We start from the raw sequence: 21102 nt of genomic DNA, 5'->3' as shown, positions 1-21102 counted from the left end.
ATGGATTATAGAATTATATATAAAGTTATTTTTTAAAAGCAGGAAAGACAGAAAGTTGTCTACAACTAGACTACAGCTAGACAAAGAATGTTCTAGCATTTGACCCCAAATGCACCATCTGTAAATGGAGCCTCGCAAAAATGGTCACCACTTACCTCAGCCAAAGGCTAATTGGAAAGTGAAACAAGCCACAGAAAATATTTCAAACTATAGACAAACACTAGTTTCTAGGTATCTGAGGAGCCTTTATCACTCAGCATTAAGAATATAATCAGGTTAGAAAATGGCCAAACACATGAGACACCTCATCAGCAGTAACAGACACACAAAAATCAGGTTCATACAAATATGGAGAACATTGCAAGCCACGGAGGAAATGAAAATCCAGACCACATGTATCACTGTGGCTGAGTAAAATCTAGTGATATCCCTGTACACTGGAGCCTAGAGATACTTTTACCATTCAGACTGTCAGTGGCCATGTAGACTATACAGCCATCTTAGAAAACGATATGGAAATTTCTTGTAAAACCAATGACGTAGCCAAGATTGCATTCCTGGACATTTATCTCATAAAAGTTAAAAAGCATGCTCATACACCAAAAAAATACATCTAAACTTCTAAATGCTATTTATAGCAACATTTTTACGTAATTGTTAAAAACTTAAAGTAACTCCTTACATAGGTAGATACCTAAACAACTATGCTATCTCTAGACTCTGGAATACAACTCAGCAACAAAAAAGAGTAAACTACTGATACCCACAACAACAACAACAACAACAACAACAACAACAATAATAATAATAATAATAATAATAATAATAACAAACCAAGAGGATGACTGAAAAAAACAATTCCCAAAGCTTATGACCTGGATCATAACCTCTCCTTACCTCTGGCAACTACAGATCTGCTGTTCTTCATTCATGTAACACTCTTGAAATGACAAGATTATAGGAACAGCAAGGTGATAAACAGTTGCCAAGAGTTCCAGAGAGAGAGAGTGGACCTGGAGAGAAAGAGGTATTACTGCAAGAAGGTAACTTGAGAGACCACGGCAGTAATAGGAATGTGCTGTACTTGAACTGAATTGATATCAGCATCCTGGCTGTGATGTGGCCATAACTTTTCATGTGATGTTGATGTAGTTATGAGAAACTGGGTAGAGGGGCCATTACTGTCTCATTTCATACAAGAACATATTAATATCTACAACTGTCTTGATGTTAACAGCTTAATTGGAAATATCACAGATCTGAAAAATTAGTCTTGGTATATGTCCCTCACTCTGCCACTTTCTACTTAGCAACATCAGCTTTTCTGAGGTTCTGTCACTTCTGTAGTAATAGCCTTCACATTGCTACTGGGCTGGGAAAAAGTGCCCAGTGGTTCTGTCTATTAAGGAGTTAGCTACAAACTAGTTAATAACGTGCACTGTAGCAATCTGGTAACTTTAAAAAGAAGAGTGGTGCACATAAATTAATGTTTTCACTTCATTCTGCATTATTATTATTATTATTATTATATGACACCCTCACCTAATTAGACTCCACCTGGCTTCTCAAATCTTAGGATCAGATTGGGATCCTCAGACCCTTATCTGTTTGGCATTGATTTGGATCAAATTGCGGTACATTTTTAATTATGTTCAAGTCTATAAAGGTATCCTTGCAGTGATTGGCAGAAATATGTCACCAACCATGGGTCCCTCTTGCTGCTTCTCACATATTTGTCAGAGGTTAAATCTATTTAGTTTACTTTGTGTTTTACTTGTGTTGCTGAGATAAAACCTAGGACTCTGAGCACACCATTCTACCAGGGAGCTAACACCACTCCTCCCTCCATTTTTTTTTGGTTCTTTTTTTTTTTTTTTCGGAGCTGGAGACTGAACCCAGGGCCTTGCGCTTCCTAGGCAAGCGCTCTACCACTGAGCTAAATCCCCAACCCCCCTCCCTCCATTTTTAAAAGACTCTATAGCATCCTCTATTAGTTTGTTCATGTATCCTGGCTAGTCTTTTGTTCTTTGAAACAAGGAACCTCAACTCAAAGATTCCTCCAGCAGATTTCCCTGGGGGCAGTTAGGTAGGGCATTTTCTTGATTGAGAGATTGACGTTGAGGACCATGTCACTAGAGCCTGTGCCATCTCGGGCAGGTAGTCCTGAGTAGCATAAGAAAGCAGGCTGCATAAAGCATGGCAAGCAAGCCAGTAAGCAGCACCACTCCATGGCCTCTGCTCAATTCCTGCCTCCAGGTTCCTGGTGGCATGCGTAGTTCCTGTGCTGACTTCCCCCAGTGAGGCACTATAATCTGGAAGTGTAAGGCAAATGAACTCTGTCTCTTCCCAAGTTGTTTTTGTCAAGGTGTTTTCCCCCCACAACAATGGAAACCTAACTGGGACACCATGTTATGGTTTGATGCATAGGTTGGGAACCACAGATATAATGGCTCATTCTGGTGTTTCTCTAGACAAACCTAAATAAAACTAGACGGAAAGCCACTATTAGCATCTTCTTAGTTGAAACGATCCACTGATGTCGTCTACTATGTCCCTAGAATGATTTCACAGCCACCTGTCCACCTAGGGGGAGATGAGAGCCATTTTTTATGACTCTGTAATGGCAGAGACAGTGATTAGGGACAGGAGGCTGACCTTTCTGTCTATGGTATTTTAGAGATATGGAGCCATTTGCAAAGAGCCTCTTCTCAAAATCAAATTCTAAAACAGATGGCTGACAGGTAGTGAGTAGTACGGAAGGGTCTGTGGTCTTGTTAGCAAACCTAGCCTGGTCTGCAGCCCTTGAATTAGGCTTTGTCCACAGATGGCAGCCAGTCCAAGGAAGGAAAGGCTCAGAGTTGAGAGCCCAAATTTGAATCCACCATGTGAGCTGGCTGAGTTGCCCTTCCAGAGCTTCAGCTCACAGTGGGTTTTGCAAAGCACCCCCAGGGCTTTGCAGTGCCCCTAGGGCCATCTTATCCCATGGGATTGAACCCAGAGTGTTAAGCCTTTATAGAGCCAGCTTTTACTCACACCACTTTTTTTCAGTCTCCTTGGCCTATGGGTAAAAAGAAATCCACACAATGAAATACATTTTTAATGATTCTTCAGCTTCATTGAGAAAAATACAAAAACACAGGATTAATCTGTCCCAAGAATCTCATCGTCTTTCTTCCTTTCACAGGCTAGCAAACAAATCCTTTGCCCATGTTCCTATTCATTTTTCCCTCCTCTGGAGATACCTCACTGGGATTAACTGTCCTGCCCCTGACTCTGGTTGTCACCAGCTCTCTGTACTGTCCAGTGATTGGTCCATGGGGTTCTTTTTACCCATAGCCCCAAAGCTGTTTCTAAGTCAAAGTCAGTATTTCCTCACAGATGTGTAATGACACCATGATGAATGTTATTCAGCCGAGGTGGATCTGATTGAGATCTCTCTCCAAGAATGGAAAGCAATATGAGAGACCAGAAAGCAGCTGCTCATTTCCTTCTGGAAGTGAGGAGGGTTATGCACAGTGGTGAAAGCCATTCTCTGGGTCCCCAACCTAATTGTTTTGATTAACGTGATGCATAGCCATCACAGGTGTAGCACATAATAACTCAGTAAGGTTTTCATAGCCAGGCCAATTAAGCTCTGTCAATGAGCCAAGAACTAACTGTGTGTGCTTCTTAATGCCAAAAGCCAAAGAGGGTTTCTCTAAAGGGGAGTCACTCTTCTAAGAAAATTCGCCATTTTAAAACATATTCATGCTTCCTGTTCCTTCAGTCTCTCTTCCTGTGAGCAGTTTAGATGGGGGGAACCAGATTTCAAAGAGAGTCAGTGACCGAGTTTAGAGGGCTTTGTTTGTAGTATGGGACGCTCATGACAAAGGTCCTTGAAGAATGTTCTGCCTATGTGGCAGGAGCATCATCATCAACAACTCCCCAGACTGCTATTGCATTATTTTCTCATTAGATGTTTCAAAAGAGTCCTGAGATGCATGTCTCTGTTATCTCATTTAGGGAGAAGAGTTCAAAAGCTTGGAACAGTAGTTGGAATCCTATTTGTTCTATAGATGAGAAAGCCATGGATGCTGAAGCTAGCTCAGAGTCGAGGGTCTCCAGGTGGTAAAGCTGGGATTGGTACCTAGGCCTGATGAGCTCAGCCTCTTCTTGTTCCTCATATCATTATGTTCTCATCCCCGACCACATCACTCCAACACATCTTAGACTGAGAGGCAGATGAGACTTCATCTACTACTGCAAAGAGGTCTCCTCTACCTTGGGACCCAGGTTGGAACAATTAAAAAGTTTGGGTAGATGATTTTCCCCCTATTGAAATGAGAATGGATGGTTCATATTTCAAACTGAATGTTAGTAATATAGCCATTTGACAATTTGGAATAAACAAATTTGGCAATTTGGAATAAATGAATCTGACCATTGGTCTCCTGATTGCCAGATCACCGTGTTGACAAAAATACTTCAGTTGCCTCACAGGCTCCTTAACAGAGAAGCCCAGAATCCACCTAAAATTTCACCATGGCTGGGAAAGACCACAAAGGTAAAAGAAACATGTCTGAGCAAGCAAGGCAGGCTCGGGAGTAAATAGCATGGCTAAAGAAGAAATAAGCTGGAGCTATTCTCAGGCAGAACCACAAATAAATTCTTGCAGTAAAAATGTGTTGCTGGTGTTGCCTAGCAATCGGAAATGGGAAGGCACTCTTTTTGGCACCATTGCCAAAAAGGGGTTTTAGGTTAGGGCAGAACCCCTAAGAACAATGATTGCCTGGCTTGAGTCCCCGGAGCTGAGGAGTACACAGGTCGGTTCCCTGGGGACACACGGGAGGACTGGGGTAGATGTTCACAATGCTCACTGCTGGAAGGCCAGATTTCTCCACCCATTGTTGATGTTGAAAGCTCTCTTCAGCCTGTGAGTTCTCACTAGAGAGGGAAAGAATGTATCTTCTGTTTCCTGTGGTGCACTGAAGCCCAAGGGCCAGCTTCCTTTAATGTAAAAGCCAAAAGGGATGAATTCCTTAGGAATAATCAGCTTCTGCTGCTTCTTCTGATGTAGAAATATAAACTATGTTTGCTCTTGTCACTCTACCCTGAAATCTAGGGGTGGCTGATGTGGACAAATGAACACAAGTATCCTCAAGGGGTGTGGGGGAGAGAGAGATGGAGAGAGAGAGAGAGAGAGAAAGAGAGAGAGAGAGAGAAGGGTCTATGATCTCCATTTTAATTCAAGTTTCAAATTAGAGGAAGCAGATCCTTATTTGTGTAAATACATAAGTATCTGTAAATCAACATGTATATTTTTATATAGTTATGATTGTTGTTTTTGTTGGATTTTGCTATTTATAAAGTGATTTCCAGGCATGGTGTTGAATAAACCTACCCTCAGCTTAACATAATGCAGTTGAATTGATTTCTGCCTGCTAAGCTGTGATTCTTTCTCAGGAGGGAAGAATCAATAAGGTCAGTTGGGCCCATATTTGCACGCTGTTGGTCTTGGTTTAATCTTGGTAATCCTACCCATAACCACTCACTGAGGCAGACCGATTGGCAGCAATATTTGCTTAATGATTTTGTGGCCATCATATTTGAGGCACATTCTAACTTATAGCTCATGGGGGTTCTTGCTCCTTTTGGCTTTACAATTGAGTGCTCTCTGCTTCCCTGTATGACAGCAGACCTGTTGGGAGGAAGTTGGAAGAGATCAACTTGACAGAAAAAAAGGATTTGGAATAAGTTTAGAGGACAGTCTGAAAAAAATGAAATGATTGTTTTAAAAGTTAAGCATGATCAAGCTTCGGTGCTTCAAAGCTCAGGATAGCATTTGTGGAAGGAAAGTGAGTGAACCGTGAGAAAACACAGGAATACCATCTAAATTAATTAGTCATATTAATTAATTTAATTAATATCAACTGCCACTTGCTGTATGTACAAATGGCTCCTCACTTTTTCTTTCTGCAAAGGACACTTGCATGAATCACACTTGGAGAGAGCCCAGGGTGTGCTCCCTTCCTTTAGCCTCCCTTGCTGATTTCCCACACTTTTAAGTCCTATATAGAGAAGCACCCAAGTCCTTTTGTATCAGTGAATGCAGCATTGGTCAAGAAAAGATAGAGAACCACTATCCACCAAGCCATGGCTCCCCACTGATAACTAGTTTATGCCAAAAGCCAAAGGGCTTTTAAGAGGTCGAAATGAGGTGAGCAAATTTCTCAACATGAAATTTCTCAACATGGTTGGTGCCTCTTTTGTTAACTTACCAGGAATACTATGAGAAAGTTGGGTTCGTCAACAAGTCGAGATGAATTTTCCCACATTTCTAGAAAAGCCCATGATCAAGACATCAAGATGATGTTTCTGTCTGAAGTCTAATGGAGATATCATGTTGATTCCCAGTCGCTAGTGATTTGTCAGCAATCTTGGATGGTCCATAGGTAGGGATGAATGAACCACTTCTTCTCTGCCTTGACATTCACATGGTGTTTTCCCTTTGTGCAAGTGTATCTCTTTGTCCCAACTTCTCCTTTCCATAAGGACACCGATCACAGTAGACTAGAACCCATCTTATTGGCTTCATCTAAAATAATTACTTCTGTGGTAACCCTTTTTCTAAATTCGTCCCATTCTGAGGTACTAGGAATTAGCGCTTCTCCAGATCAACTTTGGAAGGCCACATTGGACTCACAGAGTTACTATCTGTTATCTTCATTATAAATCCATTCTCTGCCCTGCATGTTACTAATTTGCATAGGAAGAAACAGAAAAATGGCATTCCTGCTGCACAATACAATTATCTTTAAGTACACTGGATGACACATGTCCAACATACCAGGCATTAACAGTCCAGGGAAGGAAAACTTGCTAGTCCAATCTAGAGAGGCAAGGCAGCCAATCCCATGTTATACTTGAAACCATCAAGAGTCTTGGCAGTCTCTCCACTCCTTAAGATTTCGTATCCTCTCATATATAGAGCAGGCAGGCAGCAGCCTGCCCAGCCTCACCAGATGGCATGGAGTTCCCAATGCCATTGTCATCATGCACATTTTAAATTTATTAAAAAGCCCATGAAAAAAGAAATACCCTTTGGAGCAATAAAGTCCCAGCTTCAACAGTTTTCTTTAGTATCACAGCAAAGTCCCCTGGGTTGCTGTTGAGTCTGTTAGCCAGTAATTCTTCAAGATGGCTTTCTTCTGACACATGCACAACAATTTCCTTTGTAAGAACGTGAAAGCTTGATTCCTCCAGAGCCCATTACATAGACAGATTGGCCCCAAAGATAATTACAAGAAGGTAGTCTAATGGGCTCGATTAAGGAAATCCTATTACCTCCATGAAGAATCACCAGTAAGGTATATATTCAAGCAAGTTCTCTCTCTCTCTCTCTCTCTCTCTCTCTCTCTCTCTCTCTCTCTCCTCTCTCCTTCTCACACACACAACACACACAGCACTGAGCACTATCTCTGTCTTACTTTCTCTTTCACACACACACACACACACACACACACACACACACACAAAGAGAGAGAGAGAGAAAGAGAGAGAGAGAAAGAGAGAGAGAGAGAGCAATCTCAATTTCTTATCTAGAACTGTTGTTGTAAAAATATAAAAATAAAAAAAGTATGGTTGCCTTTTACCCCACTAGGTCCTGCACCACGGTGCTCCAAGGTATCTGCTAAATATCTTGGCGGAAACACATCCCAACTTCGCTGCAGCAGCCCAGTGTCTCCAGCCGCTGCACTTTCCTACACTCAAACCCTCACATAAAAGAACACACAACACAATAATCTTAGATCCAATTGATAAGATATAATTGCCCACCTAAACATACAAAGCCTGGTACCATCCATCCCTTGAGAACATTAATAACAACCTGTAAATACACAGAGCAAGATCTTTTTTTTTTTCACTTTCCTTTTTTTTTTTTTATTAACTTGAGTATTTCTTATATACATTTCGAGTGTTATTCCCTTTCCCGGTTTCCGGGCAAACATCCTCCTCCCCCCTCCCCTTCCTTATGGGTGTTCCCTTCCCAACCCTCCCCCCATTGCCGCCCTCCCCCCAACAGTCTAGTTCACTGGGGGTTCAGTCTTAGCAGGACCCAGGGCTTCCCCTTCCACTGGCACAGAGCAAGATCTTAACATCAGCCTCCATTGTCCTGCCACGGCTTCTCTGCTTTTCCTCCTCCTCTCTTCCTTTCTCTTCCTTCCAGACTCTTCCTCTTCCTTCAGACTTTTCTCCTGCCCATCCTTCCTTCTTATCCAATGACAGACCTCCTTCTATCTTGTACCTGCCTCACCTGTGACATCATCCCACACAGAACCATATGTTTTACCATTTATATTTGGAAATTAGGTTTATATCGATCTGCCAAAGTACAGTTGACCCAAAATATATTTTTCACACTGCTGTTTGAAAACTAATTTAGGGTAACATACACGAATGGATAAAATATGACATAGTAGAGTAAATTAAGAGCCATATGACCTAAAATCATGCGCTCTCACAATTGCATCACAGGCAGGAGTAGCACTTCTGTCAAACCCAAAGGAGGGTGACCTGACCCTTGCTGTGACAGGACCCTCAAGAGTGTGCATACTGCTCACCACCGGTAGAGAGGGCAGCCCCAGGAGACTGCTTTCCCCTAGATATTGACTCTAGTCTGTGAGATGAGAGTAGAAAACTATGTGGTTTTCCAAGAGCACATAGAAGAGTGGATGTGAATGAACACTCATCACCAGTTCACACCTGTTCACTGTCCCGTCTGTACCTCTAACCTCAGCTTCTAAGTGCATTTAAACACATATAAAAATGTTCTGGAATGTGAAAAGTCTACTTCTCAATGAAGGATATAATGTTAGGAGTCTGTATTAAGCTCACCCTACACTCTGAATGTCTATTGTGTGTGTGTGTGTGTGTGTGTGTGTGTGTGTGTGTGTGTGTGTGTGTGTGTGTGTGTGAAGGGGCTTCTGCCAGCCTGTAGCCTTTCTCATGGAATCTGCTTCACCATTGCCAACCAAGGAGGAGTGAAGAGAGGGAGGCTACAGTCAGGATGAGAGGATAATAAATAAAAAGAGAAAATAGAAGTAATAACTATGACAAGCTTAGGATTTTCTGGAGAATAATTTTTAATAATAGGTTTTTAAATTTCATTCTTAAAGAGTTAGAACTGAAATTAAGACCCAGGTATGCCCATTTTCTATGTGTTCCTTTGGTGAGACAATATCTATGAAACCATTCCCTCCTATGATCTTCACTTCTTTTAGAACATTCATTATTTTAATTGAAAAAAAATTAGAGAATTCCATACACGAGTACTGTATTTACATAATTATCCACCCCTTGTGTCTTGAAAATGGAGTATTTTTCCCCTTTGTGTCTGTATTTGTTACTTCTCTGTTGCTAGATAAAATATCATGATTAGAAATCACTTAAGGAAGAAGGTTTAGCTTTCACTTACCAAGAGTTAGACTTGATAATGTTGGGGACAGAACAGCATCAGGGTAAGTGGCCAAAGCAGGGGCTTAGGAGCTCATGCCTCAAATGAACAAATGAAGCAGAAAAGAAAACAAGAAAGTAGGGTGTGCCTACAAACTATCAAGTGACATACTTCCTTTAGCAAGGCTCCACATCCTAAAAACTTCTTAACCTCCCTAGACCGCACCACCAGCAGGGGGCTAAGTGCTCTTGTATGTGACCTACGGGGAAACGCTTCTCATTTAACCCACAATAGTACTTTGGTTGTTTATGGTTTGGATGTGAAATCTCCTCCTCAGGCTCATACACCTGAACTATTTGCTCCCCAGTTGCTAATAATATTTAGGACATTGTAGAACCATGGACAGTAGGATCTAGCTGAGATAGCAAGTTATAGAAGACGGGGAGTACAGTTCATAACTTATCCTGCTAACAGACTGCCTCTGCTTCTGACTACTGACACAGCATAATCGTTGCCCCATTCTCTCTCCACCATAGAGCCACCAGCCACCATGTCCTTCCCCACCATGTTACAATGATGAACAATATGCCCTGAGTCATGAACCAGAACAAATCCTTCCTCCGTATTTCTGTCAGGCATTCTGTCACAGTGATATGAACAGTAACTAAAACCATCTCTATAAAAACAAAAAACAAACATGTTCATTGTGGGGGGCGTGGCTATTGGGAGGTGGGAATCAGATATCATACATCAAAACCTCAAGCTTTCAGCATTGAGGCAGACTTACCACAAATGTAAATAGGTATCAGCTCTTCCCAGTCATTTGGCTATGATCAAGTATGGTATCTGTTCTTATCAGTGTGAATACCAATCTGTTGTAAACTTTCATCTATGAGTGAAACCCATAAAATCTCATTTACTTAAACTAATTTGGCAAGTTATAAAAGATAATGGAAAGAAAATGAATTCTACAAGAGCATCAGAGATTTTTTTTTAAGACGGTGTCTTATGTGTGTTAGGCTGGCCTGAACTCACTATGTAGCTAAGGATGACCTTGAACTTTTGATCCCCCACTTCCATATCCCAAGAGCTGAGATTGCATGTATGTACCACCATACTCAATTTATTCAGTGCTGGGGGTTGAAACCAGTGCTTTGTGCATGTTTTGCAAGTTCAATATCAATTGAGCTACATCCTTAGCCACTGTATATGTGTGTGTGTGTGTGTGTGTGTGTGTGTGTGTGTGTGTGTGTGTGTGTGTGTGTGTGTGTGTCTTAAATCCTTGAATGGACATTGGGTGCTTTCTTAGCAGTCTCTACCTTGTTTGTAGAGTTTGTTGCTTCAGCCACACTGGCTAACCTGACCAGTACCCTGGGGATTCTCCTATCTCTGTTTCTTCAATGCTAGATTTGCAGCTACATACCATGCATTTGACTTTTACAAGGGTACTTGGGATTTCACTCAGGTCCTCATCCTTACATACCAAGCACTTCACCCACTGAGCCATTTCCCCAACCCTAAGGAATTTATAGCCAAGAGATTTTATCTTCCTCCCTTGAATTCCCTGCTTAAATTGTCAAGGGCTCTTCCCTTTAGACTGGCCTTTTCCCATGGTGACTTTAAAAGCTCCTCGCTTACTCTCTGAAGATTCTCACATCTGCTCACAGTGTTGTTCTTTAAAGACCAAATAGCTGCCAATCATCTCCAAAGATTTCTCTTATTTTCTCTTATAAATATCATTAGGTCCTTTTTATGTTACTGAGACAAAAGTCTGAAAGGAACAATGTAAATGGAAGAAAAACTTACTCTAGCTCGTAGCCTTAATGGTTTCAATATATGATCAGTTGGTTTCATTCTTTCTGGACTTCATGTGGCAAAGCATCATTGCAGAAGGCATGGTGGAATGAAACTGCTTACTTCCTAATATCCAGGATGCAGAAAAGAGGGGAGGAGGGACCAGAGAAAGGACATAATCTTGGAAAGTATGCCTTCGAAGACCAAAGTCTTCTAGCTAGGCCCAATTCCTACAGTTTCTACTGTACTATAGCATAGCCGCTAAGGACCAATCCTTCAACGCAAGAGCCACTAGGGAACATTTCATATCACAATATAGCAGTAAGCTTATCACCATAACACCTGTCTTTTTTTAAAGTCTATTTCTATGTCTCCTTTCATTGTAAATGTTAGATCATATCTTTCTCTGAATGTTCATTTTCATACTGTTGGTGTGAAATGTCATTTATCTAACTGATCCACCTCTAAAAAGCCTTCCATAGCTAGAAAGTTTTCCATACTACATTTGACAAAGGTTCTCTTTTATCCAGTGATCCTAATCTTGGAGATCTTAGACTTTTTAGAATCTGAGGAAAATGAGTATCCCCTATTCTTCAAACAGTGCCTATATTTATACACAATTTTAAAAATGTAATTTCTGGTGGTCCAAGGACTTTAAGTAAATGTACCATCCCTCCCTTCCTTCCCTTCTCTCTCCCTTCCTCTGGATAATAAATGCATCTTCAAATAGACTGAGTCCCCTCAAATATACTAACAGTTTCTACAGACATAATTCATCAAAATACATATTTAGCATTTTTGCAGCAAATACTGTATCAATGCATCCGGAGATAATGAAAGCAGAAATCCTTGCACTGAAGGCCTCACTCAGTATAGTAGGAGAGGTAGACAGGAAACCAGTGGTCATGGAATGTGAGAAGTACTAAGGTACACAAGACTCAATGACGTCTTACATTGTAATTCTGGCTGCTTTGCTGTCTTTTCCTCTGACCATCCATAAAGATTCTCATCAAGACCTCCAAAGTCCGCTGACCCCAGTGTCATCTGCACACGTGTTCTTCCTCCGTACAGTCCTGGCACCTCATGTTCAGATCAAAGTGAAAATTTTGCTGGCTTCTAAATGTGCTACACTATGTGAGGTTCCCCGTGTGCTATCCTTCCTCTGTCCTGTGCCCTTGGCCAGACTGGCTTTCATTTGATCTCTTACACTTTCTCTCATTTGACCTCTGATGATAGATTATGCTTTCTCCAGGAATATTCTCCTGTCTTCTCTAGTTTCTGTTTCTGTGCTTTCTGTGTATTACACAGAACTCTGTCCATGTCCTTATCACATTCTATTACAGGTGTTTCTTCCTAGCCCGAGTCCATTGCTATGCTATGTTGTCCTCTAGGACAGGATATGCACAATTCTACTCATACCAGAAACACATACTAGTTGACAAATAAATATTTGGAATTAATTAAATCACCAATCAATCGTTTAATTAGAATGCTGTTAACATAATTTCTTGAAGATTTTCTTGTATGAGCTAGAATCAAGAGCCTACCACCTCTGTTTCCCTAAGAACTATGGATCTAATCAGAGTTTTCTCAGCATCTGACCAGGTCACTCTTAGCCTCTAAAGAACCTGACTCTCGGCAAACAGCAGAGACAGAGCCAAGACCATTTGACTGGAAGATGTTTAACTGTCTTGTACAGAAATACACAAAATATTTCGGGAGTATCCCTCTTTTAGGAACTTACTATTGGACCAGCAAGATAGGTTAGTGAGTGAAGACACTTGGAACACGGCCTGGTGACCTGAGTTCAATCCCTGGAACCTATGTAATGCTAGAAATGATACCTGAACCATTGATCCATAACATCCACACTTTCATGACATGTCTATCCTATGTGCACATTCACACACAAATCAATTGTAAGAGACTGGAGGCCCCAGGGAGTTTAGATCTAGTGGGGTGGGTGGGGTGGGGACATCCTTGTGGAGACAGAGTGCGGAAGAAGGTATGAGATATGGAACATTCAGAGGGTAGACCAGGAGGGGAATAAAATCTGGAGTATAAAAACAAACAAACAAAAGAAACCTGTGTTGCAACTAGTAGATAATTTCATGCTGGAAATATCATGCAGTGAGAAGAAGCCATTTAAAATCACTTCCAACACACACTTGCACTCACGCATGCAGACACCCACACACCATGGTCAGAGTTCCAAGTGATGCTGAGGATGAGGCCCCTGTGCAGATGATTTTTGTTCCCCCAAGGCTGAGTACCCTTCTTGGTATCAGTAGATACTAAGAAACTCTGTAAAACTGTCCACAAAAACCCATAGACACTGTAAATCTAACACCCCAGTGGGAAGTTTCCCATCTCTAATTCATTTGCTTAGACTAAAAGGTGACCTGCTTCATAAGCACTGGGGCATCTCTGTGCCTTGCCTTAGGGACCATAGCAACTCTAGGAGATTTAAAGTAGAGGGGAAAAAGAATTAAAGGGGCCCGGGTGAGAGAGCATCAGCCTTTGTGTCAGGCCATCTGCAAGGCCCTGTAGGAAGTATCAGGAGATGAAAGCACATCTCCCCTATAGTCTAGGAGCCTGAGTCACTGCCTTCAGTTCCTTCTTACTGCAATGTGAGACCAGTGATGTTTACTTGAAAAGCCCCTGGGAAGATGAAGTGTGATGGATGTGAAAATGCCCAATACAAGTCTAGGCATGAAGTAGACACTCAGTAAATACCACCAGAAGGCACAGCTCATCAAATCTAGTTAGAACAAGCTGAACAAACACAACAGCTGCAGTGTAAACTCACCTCCAGTGATATATAGGTACATCGCATGCCAGAAATTAAAACAGTATAAGGAGACAGTAAGCCTCAATAATTTTTATATTCATTGTATCTTTCAATGGTATTTCTAGTAGTTTTGATTCAATAAAATATATTAGTTACCTGTTCCTTTTAAAATATTACAACTAGAACATTTAAAATTATAATCGTGACTATCATTACTCCTGTCAGACAGTGCCGAGCTAGAAAATACAACGCAGTTATTGGCTGTAAAAGGAACTTGTTCAGGATGACCTAAGGAGTGTCCTAACCTATGTGCCACTTGGTAATTGTTGGTGAAGATGAAAACACAAAGCTCCAGTCCTGGATTTGTCCCCTCATGGTAATACCGAGCATTAAATGACACCCAAGCAAAAGAGTACTCTAGTGTGTACACAACCTGTGCAATGGACCTACGGTGTGTGATAAGACTGGGGTTTCCGGGAAGCAATAGCAGAGACGCTCATACTTTTCATGATGGCTGACTTCCTTCTTTGGAAGCACTGTAGAGCAGAAGGCTTCAGACAAGGTTGGGGGAGGCAGAAATTGTTGTTGGATTTAAGTGTCACTCATTTCTGTATGATCTTGGCACGTTATTTACTCTCACTGGGAGGTACGTGTATCATGGACTAGCTGGAAGGATTGAAGAGGTAAATACCAACTGTGTAGCCCAGTGTGAATGTTCAATTGCTAGTGACTGTCTCCATTCCTCAGAACAATGCCTTGTGCATATTTGCTCAATTGATATTTGGTGAGTGAATGAAATCATTCATTATTCCATCAAGCAGCAGCTGATTATGACTCTTCCTAAGATTCTAGTATTATAAGGCAGGATCCTACTTCTATCCCCTAGGCCAAGTCTCTGAGTGTGGGCATGTGTCCAGTATAAATAGTCCCAAATGCTGAGAACAGGCCATCTGATGACTGTTTTCCTATTGCTGTAGCATGTATACTTCAAAATTTACCCCACCATCAGGCCATTGAGGAACCAACCTAGCAATGTCCCTGATTCTTTTTTTATTGGATATTTTATGTATTTACATTTCAAATGTTATCCCATTTCCCAGTTTCCCCTCTAGAATCCCCCATCAACTCCCCCCTCCCCCTGCTTCTCTGAGGGTGCTCCCCCATTTACTCATCCACTCCCACCTCACCGCCCTGAAATTCCCCTACACTGGGGAATCGAGCCTTCACAGGACCAAGGGCCTCTCCTCCTACTGATGGCAGACAATGCCATCCTCTGCTACATAAGCAGCTAGAGCCATGGGTTGCTCTTTGGTTGGTGGTTTAGTCTCTGGGAGCTCTGGAGGATCTGGTTGGTTCAGTCTTGCAGTGTGTTCAACTATGGTGTAGTCCTTCTTGCTGTTCAAATTAGTCATCTAACGCCTACTCTGATATAGAATCCTTCTGTAGCTAATCAGACCTCACTTCATTCTATTAGCTCTTCATATTCCCTCTAAGCCAAGCAGAGGCATCTTGGATTATTGTCTAATAACCTCGGCTCATTTTTACTCGTTTATAGCATCCCTTTTCACTCTACAAATCCCCTTGGGTTTCTTTCAGCTTGCACAGGGTAGGCAAAAGAATGGAAGGGGTTGCACGGGGGTGTTTGGTAGGAATAGGGCTGTTTGCAAAGAATTATTATCCCACACTTATCAGCATTAAACTGGATTTGATAACTCCTAGCCCAGGATTTAAGTAATCTAAATCCTTCTTCATTTGGCAGCCTGGTTCTGCACGTTATTTATTGTGCTATCCAATTTATTCTCATCAGTGCACTTGGAGGCTTGGCCTTTGGCATCTTCAAAGCCAAATGATTTATACAAATAATAAAAAGATGGGGACTGTGGCAGTGAAATACAGAGCACATCCCCCCACTCCTTCTCCTCTTGTGTGGTTTGGTTCATCTACACGTTAACCTTGGACCTGTGCCTCCACTCCAGGGAAAACCCCTTCATCTTCCACTGGCCCCAGTGAGGAAATGTCATTGCTGTGGAGTGGGTTATCTGGTGAGACCAGTGACTGAATTCCAAATATTGATCTCTGATTTTTGTATGGGAGGCACCATGCAGACCACTCCCTTGTCATAGAATCTGGGTTATCTAACCAGTTCTTGAGTACATACTGTTTATTGTCCTGTCTGACCTCCAAGGAAATTGACATGCTGCAGCCCATTCTCTTGGGGAAAGTGGAAAGTGAAAGAGAGGAATCCTGAGGGGTGTCTGGATTTGACCAAGTAGAAGAGTGGAATTGGTACCAGAGCTATAGCAATCTAGGTCTTAAGCTTTGCAATTTAATAAACCTTGTAGTGAATCTCAGTTATTAAAACTATTGGCAGCAGTAGCAAGTGGCCATTCTATGCTGCATCTTCCTCAGTCATAAAGTAGAAATGGTAAACATCAGTAATTATGTAGACTGGACAGAGAGAGCATTTAACACATCTTCTCCATTTGCAAAGACTCAGCAGTAATGCTGCTTCACCTGCTCTATAATGTATGTCATACAGTTAAGACAGCATCTGAGAGACTAGAGATAGAGCGTAGCTTATGTGAAGCCCTCGCTTCTACTACTGCAAGAAAAAATAATAATAATAAAAAGTGAGTGCTTGGGCATGCTCAGTAAATATTAGCTATTGTAACTGACACTGCCAGAACTCTCACTGCTGCTTCTGCCACAGTCACCACTCTGACCTCTCTTGTTAGTGCCACGACTCAGTGTAATGGTCAGTGTAAAAGCTCAACCAATAAATAAATAAATAAATAAATAAATAAATAAATAAATAAATAACAAAACAAAACAAAAGAGAAACTCCAAACCACGTATTGTAAAGGCCCAGAAACACAAGGGTAATTACAGCATGCATGTCCTCCTAAGTCATCTCTCCCTCTCTCCCTCTCTCCCTCTCTCTGTCTCTCCCTCTCTCCCTCTCTCCCTCTCTCCCTCTCTCCTTCTCTCCCTCTCTCCCTCTCTTCCTCTCTCTCTGTCTCCTTCTGTCTCTCTGTCTCTGATTCTCTGCCTCTCTCTCTCTCTCCGCATCCCTCCCTGCCTTCCTCACCTCTCTCCATATACATCTTCAATGCATTCAATACACCCATGTCCATTTTGATGTTGATGCCGATCCACACCTTTCTGCTGAAAGCCAGATGTCTTAGCCACTTACTTAGAACCCATTCAGATTTCACTTGCTTAGAATCATAGACTTTGTTCATTTATTTAGAATCGAAAATAACTCTATCAGGCCCATCTATTTAGAAACTACACACACACACACACACACACACACACACACACACACACACACACACACACACCAGTTAATCCCATATCTCTCAAAGCATTGTCTGTTGACATCAGCAGACCCACAGTGCCATTGGTTGTGCGTGCCTGGTCCTATTCCCACAATTCTGTATGTGCTCTTCTGTATTTTCACAGATGACAGGGCCTCAGCTGCTTGTATACATAGAGGTAGTGATGCTAAGATTACCTGGAGGTCCAGAAGTCCATATCTGACCCAAATTCTCCCATGTATTCTGTATCTAGAGCCAAGAGGAATGTTGAGTCCATAAATTTTGAACAACTGTGTGTTAATAATTTATGAGTCACAAATGGAATTGTTGTCAGTGCAACTTTTCTTGGCTGAAGCTGCCACGGGACAAGATTAGGATCAGTCAGTTCAGCTGTGTGTTCACTTAAGCAAGTTATCCACCATCATCAATCCCCGAGTTCCCCAGCTACAAGCTGGACTTGGACAAACACACAGCCTGGTCTTGTCATATTGACAGGTTGAACAAAGAATGTATTTAAGGGTATATAACTCAACCCCTGACTCCAAATATCCCATCAGTTGTTAGCTGTTAGTATTTCTTTGTTTTCACACTTCAAAATTCTTGTCTTTGATGTATTTTGTTGATGCCATGCTTATTGGTGGTTAGAATGCAAACACTGTGGTTTTATTAATGTTATTGTAGTCTGTGGTAATGCTTATAAAATGTACTTTCATTGTTTTAAGTTCTCCTTTTGGTTTCAGTACAGATGCCTCCAGTCTCGCTTTCAAGGGAAAAGCCACTGTGGAAATTGCATCTCTCTCTTCTATTTCTGTCCCTCTTACTTTCTCATCAGCTCTCACTGTATTTTCTATGCTTTTGAAGAGAAAAGATATTTTCTGGGCATTCAGAACTGAAGGCCAAGGTATCCCACAGAAAATTGTCATTTACCAATGCCTCACTAATGCCTGGCAATAAGGAAGACCTTGCAGGCACTTTTGTGAGTGTGTGTATATGCCAGAGATCCTCTTATTGTGTATGTGGTCAAAGGAGCATTACTGAAATTCTTGATCCTTATAGTCACCCTATGCTGAATGGCTTACCTCTGACCTCTTGCTATCACTGATAGGCAGAATAAATGAATGATGGTTTCAGCTGCCTCCTTCTCTCTGAGGGTAGCAAATGAGTCAGCATCAGGGACTTTGCCAGGAGGTCTGAGTCATAAATATACCTGCAAGCCATCAAGTATCTCCTGAAAAGGTTGTTTTGAAACATCACACGGGAGAGAGTCCTTGGCCCTCACCTTAATCATCAAGTCACAGGGAGATATTTATAGATCTACCTCGGGGATAAAGAGGGGAAACCAAAGCCAACTGCACAGATACAGAAATGAGTTTGATATCGCAAGATGATAAATCTCTCATAGAGAAAAATCTAAAACATGTCCATGGATGAACATGCTCTGCCCCAGATTTTCATCCATTTCATTGGCTTTGTTTTGTAAGGACTTGCTGCATGCCAGGTGTTACACTGGCTCCTTCATCTCTTCCCCCTCACACCTCTCTATGAAAAGATGGCAATGTATCTATATCATTTTACAGAAGGAACTGAATCTCCCAAAATCTATCGGCCAATAAGTGACACACTATGTTTTGACATCCAAATCTATGTGATGTCAAATCTGAGTTCTTTCTTACTCAATTAAACTCTCTGGAGACTGAGGGAAAGTAAAGGCAAGGCTCTAGAGATGACAGCTGTCCTTCCCTGACATTGAAGGTGCTAATCATCTAATAATAAATATAGTACCCTGAAGTGATGGGCTCTGGCAAAACTCAGTTTTACATTTCTGCCCAGTAGTATAAGCAGAACACTAGGTAACTTCTGATTCTCCCATACAAATACATACATATACTTACATATATACATACATACATACACACATACACACATATTCATAAATACATAGTGTAGCACATACATACATACATACACACACACATACACACATACACACATACATACAACTCACTTCAGTTCATACAACTCACTGCACTTCAGTTCCTAGGACTGCCAGGTTCTCAACAATCCTACTGCTCTTACAAACATTTTAGGAGGCCAGGAACTAGTAATCATCGTATATTCCTGAATTGCTACCATGGTCCATTTTTTAATTTCATCCATTCTCACTTCTTTGAAATATCTATTAGGAGTATCTTCATGATGTACATAGTATTTTGCTTATGAAAATATTTTTTTTTAAAAATCCCAGGCTATTTAACAATGAGGAGATTAGAAAGGAGCCAATGAGCATCAGGTGCAGGGTTCTGGGTATATTCACTCACTCCAGTTTTTCCTTCCAAGTTCACACATAGAGTACCCCCATCCCCTATCTCCCCCTCCCCCTCCCCCATACCTTATCCCCCATTGCCCACCTCACTCCCATTAGCAGCCACAAGGATCTCAATTTCTCATGGAAATATAGAGTATCTCTGACTGCATGTTCAGGACCATTCAAGCTGCCCTGACACCCGACTCTTTAATGACAGAAATATAGTCTTCCCAATTATTGGAGCCTTCATTCTCTATATACATCATCCAAGGTTAACTCTGTGACCTTTGGCTTTGTAAAGAACATAATCACTAGGCCCATTTTCTCCTCTGGCAGAAAAGAAATTAATGTTTTATTTCTGCTCGATGAGTAATAATTTCTCTTATTGCTAAATATGGGGAGATGATTTTATTTTTAAGAATGCCACCCATAGGAGTCTCACAGTGTCATGAGTAATGCTGAGGTGAGGCCTTTGTTCCCTTCCTAATGCTGGCTCTCACAGGCAACACTCACTAAAGCAAATCTCTCCATAACCTGCTCTCCTTTAATTGAGAAATCACTTCATCTAAAAAAAAAAGTTAACAATTTTATGATATCTAAAGTCACATATGATTAATGTTGAAAATTGAGAAATTGAAATGTATCAAAGAAGCAAAATTAAAACTGGAAAGTTCACTCAAGCATAAAAAGATAAATGCTGTGTGGTGTTATAGACATGTGCAGTCTAAAACAGTCAGAGTCACAGAAATAGCAAGTTAAATGGTGGTGGAGCTGAGGGGATGGCTGTTGTTTAAAAGCTATAGCCTTTTAGTTAGACAGGAGAAATCTTAGTGATCAATTGCACAGCAGGGTAATTCCAGATAAAGATAATATATGTATAGCTCAAAATTACCACATAAATAGCTTTTAAATGGTTTTACAGCAACAACAAAAAATGGTATGAAGTAATAGATTATGCTAATTAGTTTGACTTAATTATTCCATAATGTAAATATAAATTAAAAAACCACATTGTATCCTATAATTATAAAGTTATTATTTGTCATTGAAAAATGAAAACTAAAATAAGAAAAAATATCACATCACACAAATTTGCCCTTTAAACCTTAAATGCTTCTCTTCTGCCCTTAAGAAGTCATATCTATATCTAATATAGTTGAGGGAATCCACAGTAGGAAATGAAAAAATATCCAGGGGCCAGAGTCCCAAGACCCAGCATTTGCCTTTGACTGCAGTGGAGTAGAATAGCATGCCACAGCTTTGAGTCTAGGAGATACAGTATTTGACAGAAGAACATCTTCTGGGGGCTCCTCAAAATACTAGAGAAGGTCATTTCTTAAGAGCAGGCTGCACTCAGCCATCCTCCTGGTGCTACTTTATATGAAGATGCAAACCCAAGGAGTTCCACTGCAGCTCTGCACATACTGGTTACAGGGATACAAAACCCAACATTTACACA

At 41.1% G+C, this 21102-nt stretch overlaps 1 protein-coding gene across 25 annotated transcripts in view; it reads left to right on the top strand.

The window, feature by feature from the left end:
- Window positions 1-21102, top strand: part of Ppp2r2b (protein phosphatase 2, regulatory subunit B, beta) — a 452614-nt gene that overhangs the window by 302036 nt on the left and 129476 nt on the right. For 2 of the 25 annotated variants that reach the window (XM_063277529.1, XM_039097062.2), the window contains exon 1: window positions 4507-4543. The exons of the other annotated variants lie outside the window; for them this stretch is intronic. In XM_063277529.1, the coding sequence (XP_063133599.1) occupies window positions 4522-4543 (22 nt within the window). In that variant the 5' untranslated portion in view covers window positions 4507-4521. Of the gene's footprint in view, window positions 1-4506; window positions 4544-21102 lie in introns of those variants that run through there. 25 annotated transcript variants of the gene reach the window in all.

This window comes from Rattus norvegicus, chromosome 18, assembly GCF_036323735.1.
Source record: "Rattus norvegicus strain BN/NHsdMcwi chromosome 18, GRCr8, whole genome shotgun sequence".
Lineage (NCBI taxonomy): Eukaryota > Metazoa > Chordata > Mammalia > Rodentia > Muridae > Rattus > Rattus norvegicus.
This window is presented reverse-complemented; position numbering and strand designations above follow the sequence as displayed.